At 21.9% G+C, this 17,889-nt stretch overlaps 4 protein-coding genes and 1 long non-coding RNA gene across 5 annotated transcripts; 3 read left to right on the forward strand and 2 right to left on the reverse strand.

The window, feature by feature from the left end:
• Positions 1-796: 796 nt before the first annotated feature.
• On the reverse strand, positions 797-4,483 carry LOC122848904 (fructose-1,6-bisphosphatase 1). The gene is made up of 4 exons (XM_044147351.1): positions 4,099-4,483; positions 2,523-2,984; positions 2,054-2,243; positions 797-1,137 (listed from the first exon to the last, which is right to left on the reverse strand). The coding sequence occupies exons 1-4, from the start codon at positions 4,260-4,262 to the stop codon at positions 937-939; spliced, it is 1,017 nt and encodes a 338-aa protein (XP_044003286.1). The 5' UTR covers positions 4,263-4,483; the 3' UTR covers positions 797-936.
• Positions 4,484-8,153: 3,670 nt separating this feature from the next.
• LOC122848905 lies at positions 8,154-8,999 on the forward strand. Its single transcript, XR_006373489.1, has 4 exons — positions 8,154-8,244; positions 8,306-8,552; positions 8,622-8,807; positions 8,888-8,999. It is a non-coding gene; the product is annotated as an uncharacterized LOC122848905 (long non-coding RNA).
• A 1,641-nt stretch (positions 9,000-10,640) lies between these two features.
• On the forward strand, positions 10,641-13,595 carry LOC122848906. Its single transcript, XM_044147352.1, has 9 exons — positions 10,641-10,804; positions 10,877-11,023; positions 11,078-11,306; positions 11,385-11,538; positions 11,597-11,807; positions 11,866-12,082; positions 12,145-12,345; positions 12,420-12,651; positions 12,732-13,595. The coding sequence occupies exons 1-9, from the start codon at positions 10,661-10,663 to the stop codon at positions 12,811-12,813; spliced, it is 1,617 nt and encodes a 538-aa protein (XP_044003287.1). The 5' UTR covers positions 10,641-10,660; the 3' UTR covers positions 12,814-13,595.
• On the reverse strand, positions 12,857-14,480 carry LOC122848907 (tektin-1). The gene is made up of 6 exons (XM_044147353.1): positions 14,335-14,480; positions 13,980-14,270; positions 13,641-13,913; positions 13,349-13,571; positions 13,053-13,271; positions 12,857-12,994 (listed from the first exon to the last, which is right to left on the reverse strand). The coding sequence occupies exons 1-6, from the start codon at positions 14,433-14,435 to the stop codon at positions 12,857-12,859; spliced, it is 1,245 nt and encodes a 414-aa protein (XP_044003288.1). The 5' UTR covers positions 14,436-14,480.
• Positions 14,481-14,617: 137 nt separating this feature from the next.
• On the forward strand, positions 14,618-17,193 carry LOC122848909 (F-box only protein 21-like). The gene is made up of 5 exons (XM_044147355.1): positions 14,618-15,236; positions 15,301-16,504; positions 16,577-16,663; positions 16,723-16,951; positions 17,021-17,193. The coding sequence occupies exons 1-5, from the start codon at positions 15,067-15,069 to the stop codon at positions 17,188-17,190; spliced, it is 1,860 nt and encodes a 619-aa protein (XP_044003290.1). The 5' UTR covers positions 14,618-15,066; the 3' UTR covers positions 17,191-17,193.
• The last annotated feature ends 696 nt before the right edge of the window (positions 17,194-17,889 follow it).

The raw sequence follows: 17,889 nt of genomic DNA on the forward strand, positions 1-17,889 counted from the left end.
TTCTCTTTTTATTTGTCATAAATATTATCTCTTTGAGGACTTTTTAAATTGTTCAATTGAATATTAATTATTTTTTTTTATTAAACTTTGAAAAGTCAGTAGAACAGTACAATGAATAGTCAGACATGATTTTTTTATTTTTTGTTTTTTTTTTTTTACTAAATAATTGTATTAATGAATTGAATTGAAATTGAATTTTATTTTTTCGTTTGGAATTTATTAGTAGAACAGAACTACCATTGGTCAGACATATTTCGATTGAATTTTATTTTTTAAAATGACTCAGAAGAGACGAGCATAAAAATTGTGTTGAAATTTGAATTCATTGTATTTCATTTGGCAATAATAAAAAAATAAAATTAATCAACAAGTATATTTTTATATTGATCATTGACAAATAATAAAAATATATAAATTAATTTCAAATAAATTTCTTAATTCGAAAAAAATTAATAAATTTTTAAATTTAATTTGGATTAGAAAAATATAATTGAATTTTAGTTATATTATAAATTGCTAAAAAAATAAATAAATATTCCAGACAAACTTCAAGATCAACGTAAATGAAAATCGGCAATTTGCCCAGTTATGTTTTTATTCGACACTGGCAAGATAACCCAATGTTAAATATATTTATTGCCCAGGCACAACAAAATTCGTTGATTCATAGTAATCTTTAGTAGCTCAACTGCCAAATATTTTTTCACGAGTCAATGTTTTTTTTTTAAATACAAATATTTACAGTTACAAAATTTTTAAAAAAAAACATATACATAATATAATAATAAATAAACACTGCAATTATAAAAATTATTTATAAATTTTTTTTTTATTTAAAAATTTATCAAATTATTTGAAAAAATATAAATTTGTTTTTTTCGAAATGCTATTGGAATAACTAATAGTAATTGTATTTTTTATGGTTAAAAAAATTAATTACATTTTCATTTTTTTATCATGTTTTTCAATGCAATTTAATAAATCATTGACATCATCTTTGGAGCCTAAATATATTGGAGATCTTTGATGAATATTTTCTGGCACAATATCGAGTATATCTATTTTTCCATTTGATGTTTTGCCACCAGCTTCATTGATGATATGAGCCATTGGTATGCATTCATAAAGTAAACGTAGCTGAAATTGAATTTTTAAATTTATTAATTAAATTTATTTGTATATTATTATGATAATATTTAGTTGAGTCTGATTCAAGTCATCATGGTGGCAAAAAAAAAAATTAATTATACAAATTGTTTAATGAAGTCAACGTTTACAAATAAACTTTTTCAACTAATTTTTTTTGCATATGATTCTTTAGAATATGAACTTATTGTTCTAGATAATTTTGATAATTAATTCCAACAAATAACGATAAATAATTAACAATTAAAATTTAAAAAATCAACATTTATTTATAGATGTTAAAAAAAGTTAAATTTTTAAAAGTAATTGTTGTTTTTCTTCAAGGTCAGTTATCGAAACTTGATGCAAAATAAAAAAACAGATGTTAAAGTCTATTTTTAAGTGTAGGAATGAGATTTTTATTATTTTTTTAAATTTTTTTGCCATCACGGTCTGGGAAATATAATAGACATATCGCATACTGTGATGACAGTAAAAAACCAAAACTTCAAATTCCATTCGTACGTTTACTAATAAACATTTTTGACTGATTTTTTTTTTGCAACGAGTTAGTTAAAATACAATCTTATTTTTGTAATTAATTTAAAGAAATTTATTTGAAAAATTAACCCAAAAAAATTAACAATTACTAATTAAAAATCGAAATTATTTTTCTACGTTTAATTGACGTTTCTTTTTTTATTTTAAATGGCATTTATTTATTATTAATTTTCATGGTAAATTGTTGAAATTAATTTCACAGATAAGTTTACATTTTAACAAATCTGAGACAAAAAAAAATTTGCCAAAAAAGTTTACGTGTAAATGTGCATTTAAATTATGAATTTTTAATATTTAATTTTTGTGCTAGAAATAGAGAAAAACGTCTCTCCTCAACGAGTGATTCAATATTTTAATTGATATTTACCTTTCCAGTTGGATTATCTATACTTGCTGGATACAAAAAAATACCACCATATTTAATTGTTCTATGAACATCAGCAACCATTGATCCAACATATCTAGCTCCATATGGTTTACCATTTTTAGGATATTTTTTCGATTGTATGTATTCTTTTATTGCTGGATCCCAGAGTGATTCATATCCTTCATTGATACTTGAAAATAAAAATAAATAAACTTAATTATCAGTTGAAATTTAATCTAAAAAAATAATCAAATTAATTTTTAATCATAATTTAAAATATATATATTAAATAATAATTATTGGCAAATTATCAAATGTCTTGGCATCTTGTTGATCATTATTTTCAAATTATTTTTAATATATTTTATAAATTATATATTATTTGTCGACAAAGTCTTCTCAATGAAAGAATCCTTCTAAATTTAAGTGCCAAAAATTTCAAAAGAAAAATTAATTTAATAAAAAATACCTGTAAATTTTTCCTCTACTTGGTATTTTCATATTTTTTTCAGTCAATATAAATTCACCAATTGATGGATCATACATAAATCCATTAACACCACTACCAATTGATAATACAATCATTGTTGCTGATCCATAAAGTGCATAACCAGATGCAACTAAATTTCTTCCATGTTGTAATGCATGATTAATATTTGATTCTTTGTTATCTGATTTTTTATAAATACCAAATATTGAACCAACAGATACTAGACAATCAATATTTGATGAACCATCAAGTGGATCAAAACAAACAATATATTTTCCTTGTTTATCTGTTTCAACTTCAATGATATTTTCATTTTCTTCACTGACTAATAAACATGTTGTGTATGATGATGTTAACATATTTATAAATAATTCATTTGATAATATATCAAGTTTTTTAACTTCTTCACCTTGTACATTAATGTTACCAGCAATTCCATACCTGAAAATTCAAAAAAAAAATCATTTATTTAATATTTAATAAGTTTTAAATTAAATTATAAAATTGGTAGTAAAATAATGGTAAATTCAACTAAAATTAAAGAAAAGATTAACAATTGTTATGCAGTTAGAATAAAAAATAATAAAAATATGATAATTGATAAAATAACAAATGGAACAGTTTGGAAATTATTTGATGATGATATTAATGATGAAGTTGGATCATCTTGTTCAATGATTATTTCAAATGTTCAAATTGAATTAGTTGGTTATTTTATAATTGTCACTCATTTCAATGAAAGGAATGAATTTAAATTAATTTGGGATATATTTATAATTAATGCAACAAAGGTTTTTAATTTCTTTATTTATTTATTTATAAATATAAGCTGTTTTATTAATAATTTTAATTTTTTTTTTAGAATATTCAACCAAGGCCATCAGATTTAATATCAATGGAAAATAATAAAAATGTCAATGTTTTTATTCAATATGAATTTAATGACAATGATGATTGTAAAATTTATCATAATAATAAGGTAATATATTTGTTGAAATTAAGACTATATTATTATTAATTTTTTAAAATATTTCTTAGCTGATTAAAAGGTACAAATGGAACACAACATTTGAAGATGATGATGATATTAAAAATTGTAATATTCAAGATAGTTGTTGTTTTAAAATTTTTGTTAATAATAATACAATTGGCAATTGGTTTATTGAAAAAAAAAATGAACATTTAACAATAAATGGTGACATTAAACTGCGTAATATTAATTATACAAGTGATGTTGATGATACCTCAAATAAATTGGTAAAATATTTATCAATAATTATGCTAAATTAATTTTTAAATCTTAATCTTGTTTGTTGTATTTTTTTTCTCTTTTTTAATTAATTTAATTATCATGTTGTTGTTGTTTTTGTTGTTGTTAAAATAAATATATTGACTGTCTGTGAACTATTAGCAAGAGGCTATCAAAATTATCAAAGAGGGTCAGACAAAACATTATTATTAAAATACAAAAAAAATATAAATAAATGCAATAAAATATTTAAAATATTTAAAATAATTTTTTAAAAAATAAAATTTATATTTTTTTTAAACTTACATATTTGCAATTCCGGCTTTTCTAACAGCCGAACTAACAGCCTTAACAGCTGTTTGAATAGAATTTAATAGTTGTGTTAAATCACCAGTTGCTGATGGTACTTTCCGTTGTTCAGCAAGTACAAAACGTGTTAATGTCATGCAATTTGAATCAATTGATGTCATTTTTAATGATTTTTAATAATTATTTTATTATGCAGTTGTAATATTACTACTGATCAGAAAAATTTTATTTTCTTTATTTTATAATACTCGTAATGTTTCCATGTATTGCATTCACATGTATATTTAAAAGATTAGAAATTATATTAAATACGCATGCGTTGTGTCCGATGGCTATGTACATTGATGCCCCAATTTCGTTTTTTTTTTATTTTTATTTTTGTCTGAAAGAGAAGGAGAGAGTTGTGAAGAGTCTATCTAACACATAATGATAATTATGAATAATAATAAAAATAGATTAAAAAATTAAAAACAACAAGAAAATATATTTATATAATTAAAGATGATTATATAAACAAAAAAATGATTAAATTATATTTACCTTTTGTTAAATATTTAACTGTTTAACGGTTAGTTTCAGCAAATTGTCTAGCTTCATTATAAAAATATCAATTGGTATTCGATCAAGTGCACGAGTTTCTTCACTTGTAAAATGATCTCTGGCTTTTATGTCATCAATATATCAGCTTCAGATAGATCATCCATTGTTTGTCCAATATAAAAATCTCTTTGATGAATTTGTCTGTTATTTTTTTCTTCAATTGCATTTGCTAAAATTTAAAAATAACATGTTAAAAACACAAATCGAAATACCAACTGTATCTGTAGAAATAATATAAAATTTCTATAGAAATAAATTAAATTAAATTAATTGAATAATAAATATTATTTTTATTTATTTATAAATAATTTTTATTATTATTTTTTTAATGATTTACCTTTTTTGTTAATTTGTTTATTTATTTATTTTTTTTTTATCTTTTGTTTTAAAAACAATCGAGATAGATAAGTGAAATGCGTTAATTGATTGTTGCAAGTTAATGCGTTTTTGTAATCAATTACTTGGCCTGTGAAAAAATAAAAAAAAATGATTAGTTAATACCTTTATTATAGACTTTGGAATAGAATTTATTTAACGTGATTTTTATTTTTTTTTTAATTACAGTAGTTTTGGGTAGGCACCACAAAGTGCCACGGCACTGAATTCGATATCAACGCTATGATTTCTATGAATATATTTATAAATATATATATTTTTTTTTCAATTTTTGGATACTCAAAAAATAAACACATCTTAACTATCTATTTTATTCGGTGGTGTTCATTTTTATCGTCTAGGTTTGGTTGTCTAGCTGTTTTATTTTTACATTTTTAAAATTATTTTTAATTTTTTTTTTTTTTCTTTATTTGTAAAATTAATTTATGACCAAGAAAAAACACGTGATAATGATATGATTTAATTTTTATATTAAAAAAAAATAATGGTATACAAATTGATTATAAAATATTAATTTTATTTTTGAAAAAAGTGATAAAAAATTGAATCAAATGTTAATTTTTTTTTTTTGAAATTAAAAAAATTAATGTTTTAATTTGAAGGTCATGTAAGATATTTGACTCATCAACGTGTCCATTTTTTTTTTTTTTTTTATTTATCTGTTAATGACAAAAAAAAAATATAGAAATTTTTATTTTTTAAAATTATTTTCAAGTGAATTGATAAGATATACAGGCACGTGTCGTAGAAAAATCGAAAACACTAAAAATGACTAAACCAGGTTATTTTTTTTTGTGTATTATTTTAGTTAACTACATCAACATCAATGTTCATGGTAAATTAAATTTTTTTTTAACTAAATAATCATTGTATTAAATAAATAAAAAATATTTAAATCTCACAGGTTCAATGGATTACGAAGAATATTACAAAAATCATGTTAGAAAAAATAAACGATTAATTGGATTTTTAAAAGATAAATTATTGATAAATATTCAACCACCAAATGGTAAATTATTAAATTGTATTGCAATACAGCATAATATAAAAAAGGATAATACAGAAAAAGAAGATTTTTATTATGAAATTTTGGCAAATGATTTATTTGATTACAAAGGAAATTATGATAATTGCACATTTGAAATTCCACGTTTATATAGAGATCATTTTACAAAATGGTTAATAAGAACAAATTTCACTGACCCACAAACAAATGACTGGAATATTGTTGATAATTTTTTTACAATACACAATAAACTGGTAAATTTATTTATTTAAATAATCATTGTTTATAATAGTAATTTATATGTATATATATTTTTTTGTTTTAGACAATAAATCAAACCGATGTCATGAATGGTAAGATAAAACAAAAAAAAAATAAAAAAAAAAATATAAATTTATTATTATTATGTTAATAATTGTATTGTTTATTTATTTATAACTTTTTTTTAGAATATATAAAAGATGAAATTGAAAATACAATAGTAAATTTATACAACTATGACATGAAAAAATTAAACGAAACAAAAATTATAATAAATTCTAAAATTGGTAGTAAAATAATGTTGAATTCAACTAAAATTAAAGAAAAGATTAACAATTGTTATGCAGTTAGAATAAAAAATAATAAAAATATGATAATTGATAAAATAACAAATGGAACAGTTTGGAAATTATTTGATGATGATATTAATGATGAAGTTGGATCATCTTGTTCAATGATTATTTCGAATGTTCAAATTGAATTAGTTGGTTATTTTATAATTGTCACTCATTTCAATGAAAGGAATGAATTTAAATTAATTTGGGATATATTTATAATTAATGCAACAAAGGTTTTTAATTTCTTTATTTATTTATTTATAAATATAAGCTGTTTTATTAATAATTTTAATTTTTTTTTTAGAATATTCAACCAAGGCCATCAGATTTAATATCAATGGAAAATAATAAAAATGTCAATGTTTTTATTCAATATGAATTTAATGACAATGATGATTGTAAAATTCATCATAATAATAAGGTAATATATCTGTTGAAATTAAGACTATATTATTATTAATTTTTTAAAATATTTCTTAGCTGATTAAAAGGTACAAATGGAACACAACATTTGAAGATGATGATGATATTAAAAATTGTAATATTCAAGATAGTTGTTGTTTTAAAATTTTTGTTAATAATAATACAATTGGCAATTGGTTTATTGAAAAAAAAAATGAACATTTAACAATAAATGGTGACATTAAACTGCGTAATATTAATCATACAAATGATGTTGATGATACCTCAAATAAAATGGTAAAATATTTATCAATAATTATCCTAAATTAATTTTTCTTTTTGCATATTTATTTATTTTTTCATTCATTAGATTTATAAATTATGGAATGAAGGCTCAATTGGTGAAATAACAATGGATTCATATGAAAATTATTTATGTCAATTGCATCAATTGTATAACTCTGATATTTTATTAAAATCATTTGACTGTAAATACCGAGTTGAGAATGTAACCATGTCTGATGTTGGAAATTTCTTAGCATATTACTATGTTGGTTATCCAAAATGGTATATAAAAGAAAATTACATAATTGAAATAAAAGGTAAAAAATTTAAAAATTAACAATAACAATTCAAAAATAAACTAATTGTTTTTTTATTATTTCCAAGATAAAAATGGTGTTACTGTTGGTGTTAACGAAACTGAAAATTCGATAAATATCCTTTGCAAAGGACCAATCAAAAAAGACATGATAAAATGTGAATTTAAAAAATTTGATAATACAATAATAACATTTCCAAGTGTTATAAAAAATAACAAGTATAAACAATAACAATCAGAAGAAAAAAAAATTAGATAAACATGTTTAAATTATTTCCTTTTGTTTTAGATATAACTACTTTGGCATTGGCTTAAAAAATTTATCAAACGATCAATTTCCTGAATGTGGACTAACAATAAATAATCCATTAGATGATGATTATAAAAAATGGATTTGTTATTTACAATATGATAATAATAATTATACAACTGATGTATTTATTCATAAAAATAATCATGATAATGAAACTGTTGATTTCTATGATGATAATGAAAATAAATCTAAATATATTTACGTAAAAATTGGAACAAATTTCAAGGTAGCTATTAAAATATAAATTTATCAAATAAAAAATATTAATTAATATATTTTTTTAACAGATAAAATGTCAGATTAAAACTAAAATTAATTATTGTCAAATACAAAGTCCAAATGGTACGTATTATCAAGTAACTAATGAAATAAAAACATCAAATAGTTTACAATATTTTGGTGATGGTTATGACAATGGTGATTGTGGTGGTGTCATTGAAAATGCTAGTTATCAAGATAATGGTAACTGGACTTGTGTTTATCGTATTGGTAAAAAATCGAAATTTAAAAAAATCATTCCAGTTATTGTCAGAGGTATATGCTATTTAATTTCTATTTTAATTTATCAACAATTTAAACTAATTAATTAATATTTTAATAAAGATATTACTGTCAATATTACAATTGATGAATCATCATTAAAAAATTATACAAAACTCAAATGCCATGTGTTTCCAATTGATGAAGAAATTGCTTACTGCCAATGGGAACATCCAGCTCGAAAATCTATTGAAACAGACGATGGAAAATACTCAATTGATATTGAAAATTTTACAATTAAATTTGCCTGTAATTATTATTTATATTATTATTATTTTTTTATGGTATTTTCAATTTATATTAATGGATGATTTAATGGTTTTTTTTAGATAGAAATAAGGAAGACGTTGGTCAATGGAAATGTATTGTGAGGCTTAATGGCTCTGATAATAATTTATACGAAGCAATTTATGATTTAAAAATAGAACAAAATGAATTACCAATAGATGAAAAAATTTTTTTTTTAGTATTTTTTATTATTTTTGGTTTTGCTGTGTTTTTATTGGTGTTGTTGATTTTATTAATTTATTTATATCGTTTAGAAATTTGTACTTTATCGAATGATGACACAAATAATCAAGTAGGATAAAAGAAAAATTAATTATATATTTTTTAAAAATTTTCTATTACAATTGCAGCTTAAAATATGATAAATTTGTGCATTGTTAATAATTATATTGTAAGCCATGTTATTTAGTAATAATAAACTGTTATTATTATCATATTAATAATTATGTTGTTTATTTATTTATAATTTTTTTTTAGAATATATAAAAGATGAAATTGAAAATACAATAGTAAATTTATACAACTATGACATGAAAAAATTAAACGAAACAAAAATTATAATAAATTCTAAAATTGGTAGTAAAATAATGTTGAATTCAACTAAAATTAAAGAAAAGATTAACAATTGTTATGCAGTTAGAATAAAAAATAATAAAAATATGATAATTGATAAAATAACAAATGGAACAGTTTGGAAATTATTTGATGATGATATTAATGATGAAGTTGGATCATCTTGTTCAATGATTATTTCGAATGTTCAAATTGAATTAGTTGGTTATTTTATAATTGTCACTCATTTCAATGAAAGGAATGAATTTAAATTAATTTGGGATATATTTATAATTAATGCAACAAAGGTTTTTAATTTCTTTATTTATTTATTTATAAATATAAGCTGTTTTATTAATAATTTTAATTTTTTTTTTAGAATATTCAACCAAGGCCATCAGATTTAATATCAATGGAAAATAATAAAAATGTCAATGTTTTTATTCAATATGAATTTAATGACAATGATGATTGTAAAATTTATCATAATAATAAGGTAATATATTTGTTGAAATTAAGACTATATTATTATTAATTTTTTAAAATATTTCTTAGCTGATTAAAAAGTACAAATGGAACACAACATTTGAAGATGATGATGATATTAAAAATTGTAATATTCAAGATAGTTGTTGTTTTAAAATTTTTGTTAATTAAAATTAAAAATTAAAATTAAAAATTTCGAAACTCAGTTTTTAATTAACAAATGTCTATTTTTTTTTCTTAAATTTAATGAACTTTGTTGCGTCTAATAATACATATTTTTATATTTTATTTTCGTCAAACACAGCCCAGACATATGATTAATTATTTTTAAATTTTTATCATCACTCCGTGGGGTTTTTTTTTTTTTTTATTTTCAAGATAAAAAATATTATTATTACAAATGTCTATTTTAGAAAATTCATGGAATTCAAACTAGGGAACAATGACTGACTATTTTACCTCATTTTTAACACATCACCAAAATTAAAAATAAAAAAGTTCCCACCTTTGATCAGCCTAATTCTTTTCAAGTCTATAAAAGTAAAAAATTTTTTCATTCTATTTCCATCAAGCAAAGTGTGATGATGTTATTTTTTTTTTAAATCATCATGAATCATATAAATTATTCTTTCATAATTTTCATATTATTTTGCTGCAATTGGTCTGGTAAAAATTACATAAAAAATATTTGAAGAAAAAAAAATATAAAGATAAATTAAAAGAAGCTTGATAAATAATTTTTTTTTACAGAACAAAATGTATTTATCACTGAACAAATGGATCCATTACCAAGTAAAAATTTATATGCAGTTTTTGGTGAATATTTAACAGTGTCATTGAATGTTGAACACCGTGAAAATTCAAGTTGCACGATTAAAAAAATATGCCACGTTGAATGTAACCAACAATCAAATCTCGTGGTAAATAAATAAACAATAGTAATTAATTAATTAATTGTATTTTATTTAATTATATTTTCTTTTTTTTAAAAGAAATTTCAAAGAGTTGGAGCATGTGGTTTTCGTGTACGTGCTGATGAATCATCCAGCTGGTTGATCAGTCAACAAACGAGGCATTATTTGAGACATGGATCATTCGATATTTCCATTAGAAAAACTACAATACCAGTCAAACTAAGTGTGAGTATTTATAATAAAAACAGTATAATTATTTATATGAATTTTTTTTAACAGTTTTATGATAACACAAGTGCTGTAATACCTCTTGATTCATTTGATAAATCATTTTGTAAAATTAAAAGACCAAATACTAAAAAAAAATACTATGGGTTAGAATATTTTATAGAAAATATTGATAAATCGAATGAAGGTAAATGGGAAGTTGAATATTACAACAATTTAAATGGTGATGAAGATGCTGAAGAGTTGATTCATACAAAAATTTATCAAGTCACTGTTGAAGGTATTCTAAATCATTTTTGTTTTCTTAGAAAAAAAAAAAAACAGAGTGAATTGTTATTAAATTCTTTTCTTTATTTAGATAAACCAGAAGTTTTTGTTGATATTTTTATAAATAACAACAGGACAATGGCTAAAATTGGATGCAAAATTCAATTTGAAAGCTTAAAACAATGCACATTTGAAGGACCACATGGTACAGTAGTCAATGAACAAGTTACAGCTGAAAATTCAAGGTATAAATTAATGATAAATGCTTTGTATTAAATAACTAATTGTACTTTGTAATTTTAGATATAATATTGAAGTGTTAAATAAAATAGAAACCTCAGATGATTTATCGAAATGTGAATTAACTATTTACAATTTAACAACTCGAGATTCTGGATCATGGAAGTGTTCATTACGTGATGATATTCACACTGTTAATCAAACATTATTTATGAATGATCAATCAATGACATCAATAAATTACATGTTTAAAACAATTTATCAAGAATTTAATGTGAGTAATTTGATATCAGCAATCGAAACAACAAATAATATTTATTTTAATTCGACAGATCAACTGTACAGAAAATAATGAATGGCAATCGTGTTCATTACAACATCCAGATGGTAAAATTGATATTTATAATAAAAAAAATAAATCAATATTAAATACATGTGGTATAAAAATAAATGAAGCTAAATTAAAACATACTGGTAATTGGACATGTAAAATATTAAATTCTGATGGTGTTACTGAAACTAAAAAAATATTTTCAGTAAAAATAACAAGTACGTATTGCTTTTTGTTAAATTTATTAGCTATTTATTTAATATATTTATTTATTATATAGAAGACAAAGTGGTACCAATTATAAAACATGAAATAGTTGATAAAAAAAAAGAAACAATTCTTGAAGCAATGCCATTTTCTGATGATGGTGATGAACGAATTGAAAAATGCATATGGGAACATCCAAATGGAGATGATTTAAGAGATCATGATAAATATATAATTCATTCAAATAATGAAACTTGCAGTTTGCGAATTAAAGGTAAATAAATTAACAAATTATTGATAATAATTACGATTGTTTAATGATAATTTTTGTATTATTATTTTCAACAGATACCAAAGAAAATGACAAGGGAACATGGATATGTCGTATTGAATTATCAACTTTAAAAAATACTACACTCATTCGAACAGCATATTTTGATCTTCATGAAGTTGAATCAACTTGGAGATTTATTGTGACAATTGGACAATGGACAGTAACAATATTTTATCTTGTTTTACTTGTTGGATCATTACTTTGGTATATTCTTCATGTCAATACAGTTTCAACAAACAAAAATGAGTATGTATTTATTAAATTTCCATTGCAAATTTCATGATTACATAATGATTAAATTAATTTATTGTTTTTTGTTATTTTAGTGAATGCAAAAGTACAAAAAGACTGTTAGAAAAACCTAGCATAGAAGTACGTGCAATTAATTCAAATATAAATTCAGTGTAATTTATTGATTGTTTTGTTTTCTTTTGATTACAAAATTTGTTATTTAATAGGCATTAAAGTTGAGACTTTGACGCATTGTCATACATTCAACTTCATCAATTTTTAATGTATTTACTTTGACATTAATATCTTCTTCAAGTTGAATTTGCATTTTTAATATACAACGTAAACTTGCTTGTGCCTAGAAAAAAATAAATAATAGTTTAAAATTAATTTATAATTATTTTTCATTAACTTACATCACATAATGTTTGTTGTAATTTTTCAACATTATCACGTATATTTGCAACTTCATTAACCAATTGTTCTTCAACATTGTCACGTGTCATTTCAAGATTACGACGTTTACAACGATTACCTAAACGTGTATGTGCCAATGCAATAAAACCTTCCTTCTCAGCAATCATAACTTCTAAACGATTTATATTTTTACTCATTTCATTGACTTTTTTAATAATCTTTAATAAATATTTATCTAATTAATTTATCATTCAAAAATGCGAGAAGAAAAATAATAAATAATATTTCTAATTACATCAGCATGTTGTGTTTCAAAAGTTGATTTAATTTCTTTTGTTTCACAAATACGTTTATCAAATGCCTCATTTGTTTTATCAACTTGTGAATTTAAATCATCAACAATTTGTTTTAATATTGTATCAATATAATTACGTAATATTTTACCAGAATTAATTTGTTTCATAGCTTCAAGTATATTTTCATGACTTTGAAGTTCCCATTCTTGAATTGTTATTGTTCTATAAATAAAAATGATCAATTATAATCAACATTGTATTTATTTTTCTATAGAAAAATTAAATAATTACGATGGATCAAGTGGAGCTGCACCATGATAGACACTAAGATTCATACTTGTTTCTTTTAGTAATTTATTATGTCTATCAATACGATAATTATCATCTTTATCATTTAAATCTTTATCAATAAAATATAAACTTGATTTTAATACACGTATTTGTTCTTTTAATTTTTCTAATGTTTTAACAACAGTACTTTCAACACCTTGTATTACTTTGTGTTCAATTCTCAATTGTTTTTCAACTTCATCAATTGTTAAATCAATACCTAAACGATGTTCTCTAATTATTAAAATAACAATATTAATTAATCAAGTTGTTGGTGTTTAATTAGTGTCATTTAATTACCTGGCAATTAAACATTTTTGACATATTAATAGTGCATTTCTTCTTATTGATGACAGTGCATCAATGAGACGTGTTTTATATGTTAATAATCCATCAATTTCAAGACAAGTTTCTTTTCTTGTACGTAATAATTCTTCTCTACAAAATTTTATATGTGATAGCTTCTCTTCTAATTTATAATCACTTGTTAATTTATTGTTTTTTATTAGCTCACATGTTGAATTACAAACACGATCGGATTCTTCAATAATACTTTCAACAAGTTTACAATGAGTTTGACAGCTTCTTAATCTATTTAAAAATATTTATAATTAATTAGTATTATTTTTAAATTTAATTGTTTTATTTTTCTTACCTTGATTGATTGTTTAAATGCCAATCATCAATTGTAAATCTTTGTGGCAATGGTGGAAGAATTTCCATATTACTAGAAAATTTATGAACTTTTCTATTCATTGTATTTTTTAAAATTTATTTATCAATAATTAATAAACAAATTACGTTTTTTTAGATAATTGCAAAATATTTTTTATATTATAGTAAACAATTTTTCATTTCTATAGTAACGTTAATATTTTTTTAACACTTTTGTTTATACCTATTGATTTAAAAGTGTTTTTTTTTTTTCTTTTTTCTTTTACATCATTCAAGTTGTAATAATTTATTACCTATATTTATTTAAAAAAGATTAGAGATATAAATTTTTTATTTTCATATTTGATTGAGAAAAACAAAGTAGTACAGTTTGGTCATAAAAAACTATAGTCAATATAATAAATCCCTCCCAATCTCTCCCCTGTTTGCAGAACTGTTATCATTATTTGTGTAAACGTTCATAACCTGCATAAAAAAATACGCGACTTGTTTATCATCTGTTAAAATAAATATAAACTTTATAAATAAATAAAAACTTGTTTTATAATTATCAATAAAATGTAACGCAAATTAATATTTACAAATTTCGTTATCAATAAACAAATAAATTAATTGAAGAGAAGCAAACATCAAACAGACCTTGAAGAGAGTATAACAAAGGAAAATTTTGTGTTGAATAATAAAAAAAAAAAAATAAACATACAAGCTAAAAATGGCAGCTGACGTGTTGATATCATTTTTGCCCTGTGAAGTTATTGAATACATATTAATAAATGATAATTTAACAGTAAATGATTTAATAAATTTTGGTAAAACTTGTAAATTATTTTACAAAACAATTACAAGTAGTAATAAAATATGGCGTACAAAATTATTTAAAAGGTAAAAAAAAATTTAATAAAAAAAATAACTTATAATACAATTAATAATAAATTAATAATTTCAGATGGCCAAATTTAAAAGAAAATTATGAAAAAAACGAAATACATGGTTATGAAGTTAGAAATTGGCTTGGTGAATATCGAATTAGTTTAGAATATCGTAGAGAATTAATGAAAGAACTGTCATTAATGTCATCATTACACTATAAAAAACAAGAATTATCACATTCGAAATTACAAAATTATGATAGATTATTTCGACAAGAACTTGGTGCTCCACCTTATGCTTATTATTCAATAATTGATGAATTAATAAGTATCATTGATGAATCACCATTAACAAGTAATTTAACACATAAATATTATGCTTATAAAGTCATAAGATATATACGTCAATGTTATTTAGCAAATGAATGGAATAAATTTATAAATTTACCTGAAAATAAACAAACTCTTGAACGTGGTGCAATATTAGTATCACAATGGAGTCAACCAGAAAAACGTGTATCTGATTTAATTGTTAAATCACAACTAGATAATATTGCTGATACAACTAAAAAATTACTACATGATAAAAATCCATGTCATCCAATATATTCAACACCAATTGATGTTTTAAATGAATGGAAAGATACAAATATATATGATAATCAATGGAATTCAAATGATACAAGAGAAATAATGACTGTTCTATGTGATGTTATGTTTAAAAAAATGTTATTTCATGGTAATAGTGAAATGTATTATTCATCAGTTAATTCATTTATTGATCAAGTATTGGAAAAACGTCGTGGTATACCAATAACATTAGCAATTGTATTTGAAAGTGTTGCTAGACGTTTAGGTGTACGTTGTGAAGCTGTTAGTTTTCCATCACATTTTTTATTACGTTGGAAAGAAAGTTATACATGTGATAATCAAGATGAATGTGAAAATTTTTATATTGATGTATTTAATGGTGGACAATTTTTAACTAAAAATAGTTGTCCAAAAATAAGTGGTATATCAAGATGTCCAATTGAAAGACATAATGTACATAAAGCAACATCAGCTATTGAAGTTGTACAACGTATGGCTAATAATTTAGAAATTGCTGGTAGACAAAGAACACATTTAAATGGACGTGCAGCACGTTTAAGATCAGCACTTGATTTATTATATCTTGTACGTCCATATGATCCAAATACAATATTACATCTTGCTAGATTTTATATTCTTCATCAAATGGATTTAGCTGAATTGGTTGTTATATTACGTAACATGGAAAAGGTAAAAGTTTTTTATTTACTAATTTTTTTTTTGCTCAATTGATTATTCATATTTGTTTTTTTTTTTTTTTAGAATCTTGATTTAGCATCAAAAGGACAAGTCAATCATATTCTTCGAATGCTTGAAGATTATGAAAATCACACGATAGTTATTAATGAGGTATTTAATTTAAATATTTAGCAAAACAAATTGAAATTAATTTTGTTTTGGTATTTAAGGAGGACACTGTACCTAAAATACATCCAGAGAAGGTAAAATATGCTGTTGGTATGATTATGAGACATCGTAGCTATGGTTATTTATGTGTTATAACTGGATGGGATGAAAAATGTGAAGCAACACCAGATTGGATGAATGAAATGGGCATTGATGAATTATTAAATGGTCAAAATCAACCATTTTATCATCTTTTTGCTGATGATGGATCAATTCGTTATGCTGCTGAAGGTAATTATTATATTTTATTTACTTTATATGATGATTGTTTTATTAATTTTATTAATTTATTATCAACAGAAAATTTAACAGTTGCACCAAATCCTAATTTGGTTTGTCACGATGAAATTGGTAGATTTTTTTATAAATATTGTATCACACATTATTTGCCAAATGCTGAGAAACAAAAAGAATATCCAACTGATGATCAAATACATGATGACTATTTTCATATTTCACTCGATTTATAATTATTTAACTTTATTTTTTAATATATTATATTAACTATCAATACCCGAAATAATTAGTGATATTTACTTAAAAGAAAATGTATTCTATGTAATTTTAGAATTATTTTATTTATTATAATATTTTTGCAATTAGTTTATAATATCTTTCAATTAATACGTATTTATAACAGGTATTATATGCATAATAACAACTAGTCTTTTGTTATAAATAATTTGAAAAAAATAATAATCATAAAAAAAATTTAAACCAAGATGAAATTATTCAAGTATTTTTTTCATTTTTTACAATAAATTATCTAAATTTTTAATTTTAGTATGTTATTATTATTTTAAATAATCAACTGCACAATTATTGTGATTTAATAATTAATTTTAATGACATAAATAATAGTAGCAAATTTAAATTTGCTAAAAATTGTATTGAGAATTAAAAAAAAATAAAATGAAAATTTTCTAAAATTATTTCTTTGAATGATCTGCAAATTTAATTATCGTCGTAAAAAAATTGCAAATCACTCCTGCTGATCTATAATAAGATTATAAAATGAGCAAAAAGGTATTTGAATTTTCTAGACAATTTATTTCGAATGATTTTAAAAATTAATCGAAAACTTTCGAAACAAAAACCGAAAGCAAAACTAGTTAAATAAAAAGTCAACATTTAATAATTCATCTGTATTATTATTCTAAATTTATTGA

Source organism: Aphidius gifuensis, linkage group LG2, assembly GCF_014905175.1.
Source record: "Aphidius gifuensis isolate YNYX2018 linkage group LG2, ASM1490517v1, whole genome shotgun sequence".
NCBI classification, from domain to species: domain Eukaryota; kingdom Metazoa; phylum Arthropoda; class Insecta; order Hymenoptera; family Braconidae; genus Aphidius; species Aphidius gifuensis.

Bases quoted from the DNA above. Each gene is read 5' to 3' on its own strand.
- LOC122848906 (XM_044147352.1), top strand. From the start codon at position 10,661: ATGGATCCATTACCAAGTAAAAATTTATATGCAGTTTTTGGTGAATAT. The intron at 11,307-11,384 runs GTATTCTAAATC...TTCTTTATTTAG, and splicing joins TTATCAAGTCACTGTTGAAG to ATAAACCAGAAGTTTTTGTT. The intron at 11,808-11,865 runs GTGAGTAATTTG...TTAATTCGACAG, and splicing joins CAATTTATCAAGAATTTAAT to ATCAACTGTACAGAAAATAA.
- LOC122848904 (XM_044147351.1), bottom strand. From the start codon at position 4,262: ATGACATCAATTGATTCAAATTGCATGACATTAACACGTTTTGTACTT. The intron at 2,244-2,522 runs GTATTTTTTATT...TTTATTTTCAAG, and splicing joins AGTAGAGGAAAAATTTACAG to TATCAATGAAGGATATGAAT. The intron at 1,138-2,053 runs GTAAATATCAAT...ATTCAATTTCAG, and splicing joins TAGATAATCCAACTGGAAAG to CTACGTTTACTTTATGAATG.
- LOC122848909 (XM_044147355.1), top strand. From the start codon at position 15,067: ATGGCAGCTGACGTGTTGATATCATTTTTGCCCTGTGAAGTTATTGAA. The intron at 16,505-16,576 runs GTAAAAGTTTTT...TTTTTTTTTTAG, and splicing joins TATTACGTAACATGGAAAAG to AATCTTGATTTAGCATCAAA. The intron at 16,952-17,020 runs GTAATTATTATA...TATTATCAACAG, and splicing joins AATTCGTTATGCTGCTGAAG to AAAATTTAACAGTTGCACCA.
- LOC122848907 (XM_044147353.1), bottom strand. From the start codon at position 14,435: ATGAATAGAAAAGTTCATAAATTTTCTAGTAATATGGAAATTCTTCCA. The intron at 14,271-14,334 runs GTAAGAAAAATA...ATTTTTAAATAG, and splicing joins CATTTAAACAATCAATCAAG to ATTAAGAAGCTGTCAAACTC. The intron at 13,272-13,348 runs GTAATTAGAAAT...TATTTATTAAAG, and splicing joins TTGAAACACAACATGCTGAT to ATTATTAAAAAAGTCAATGA.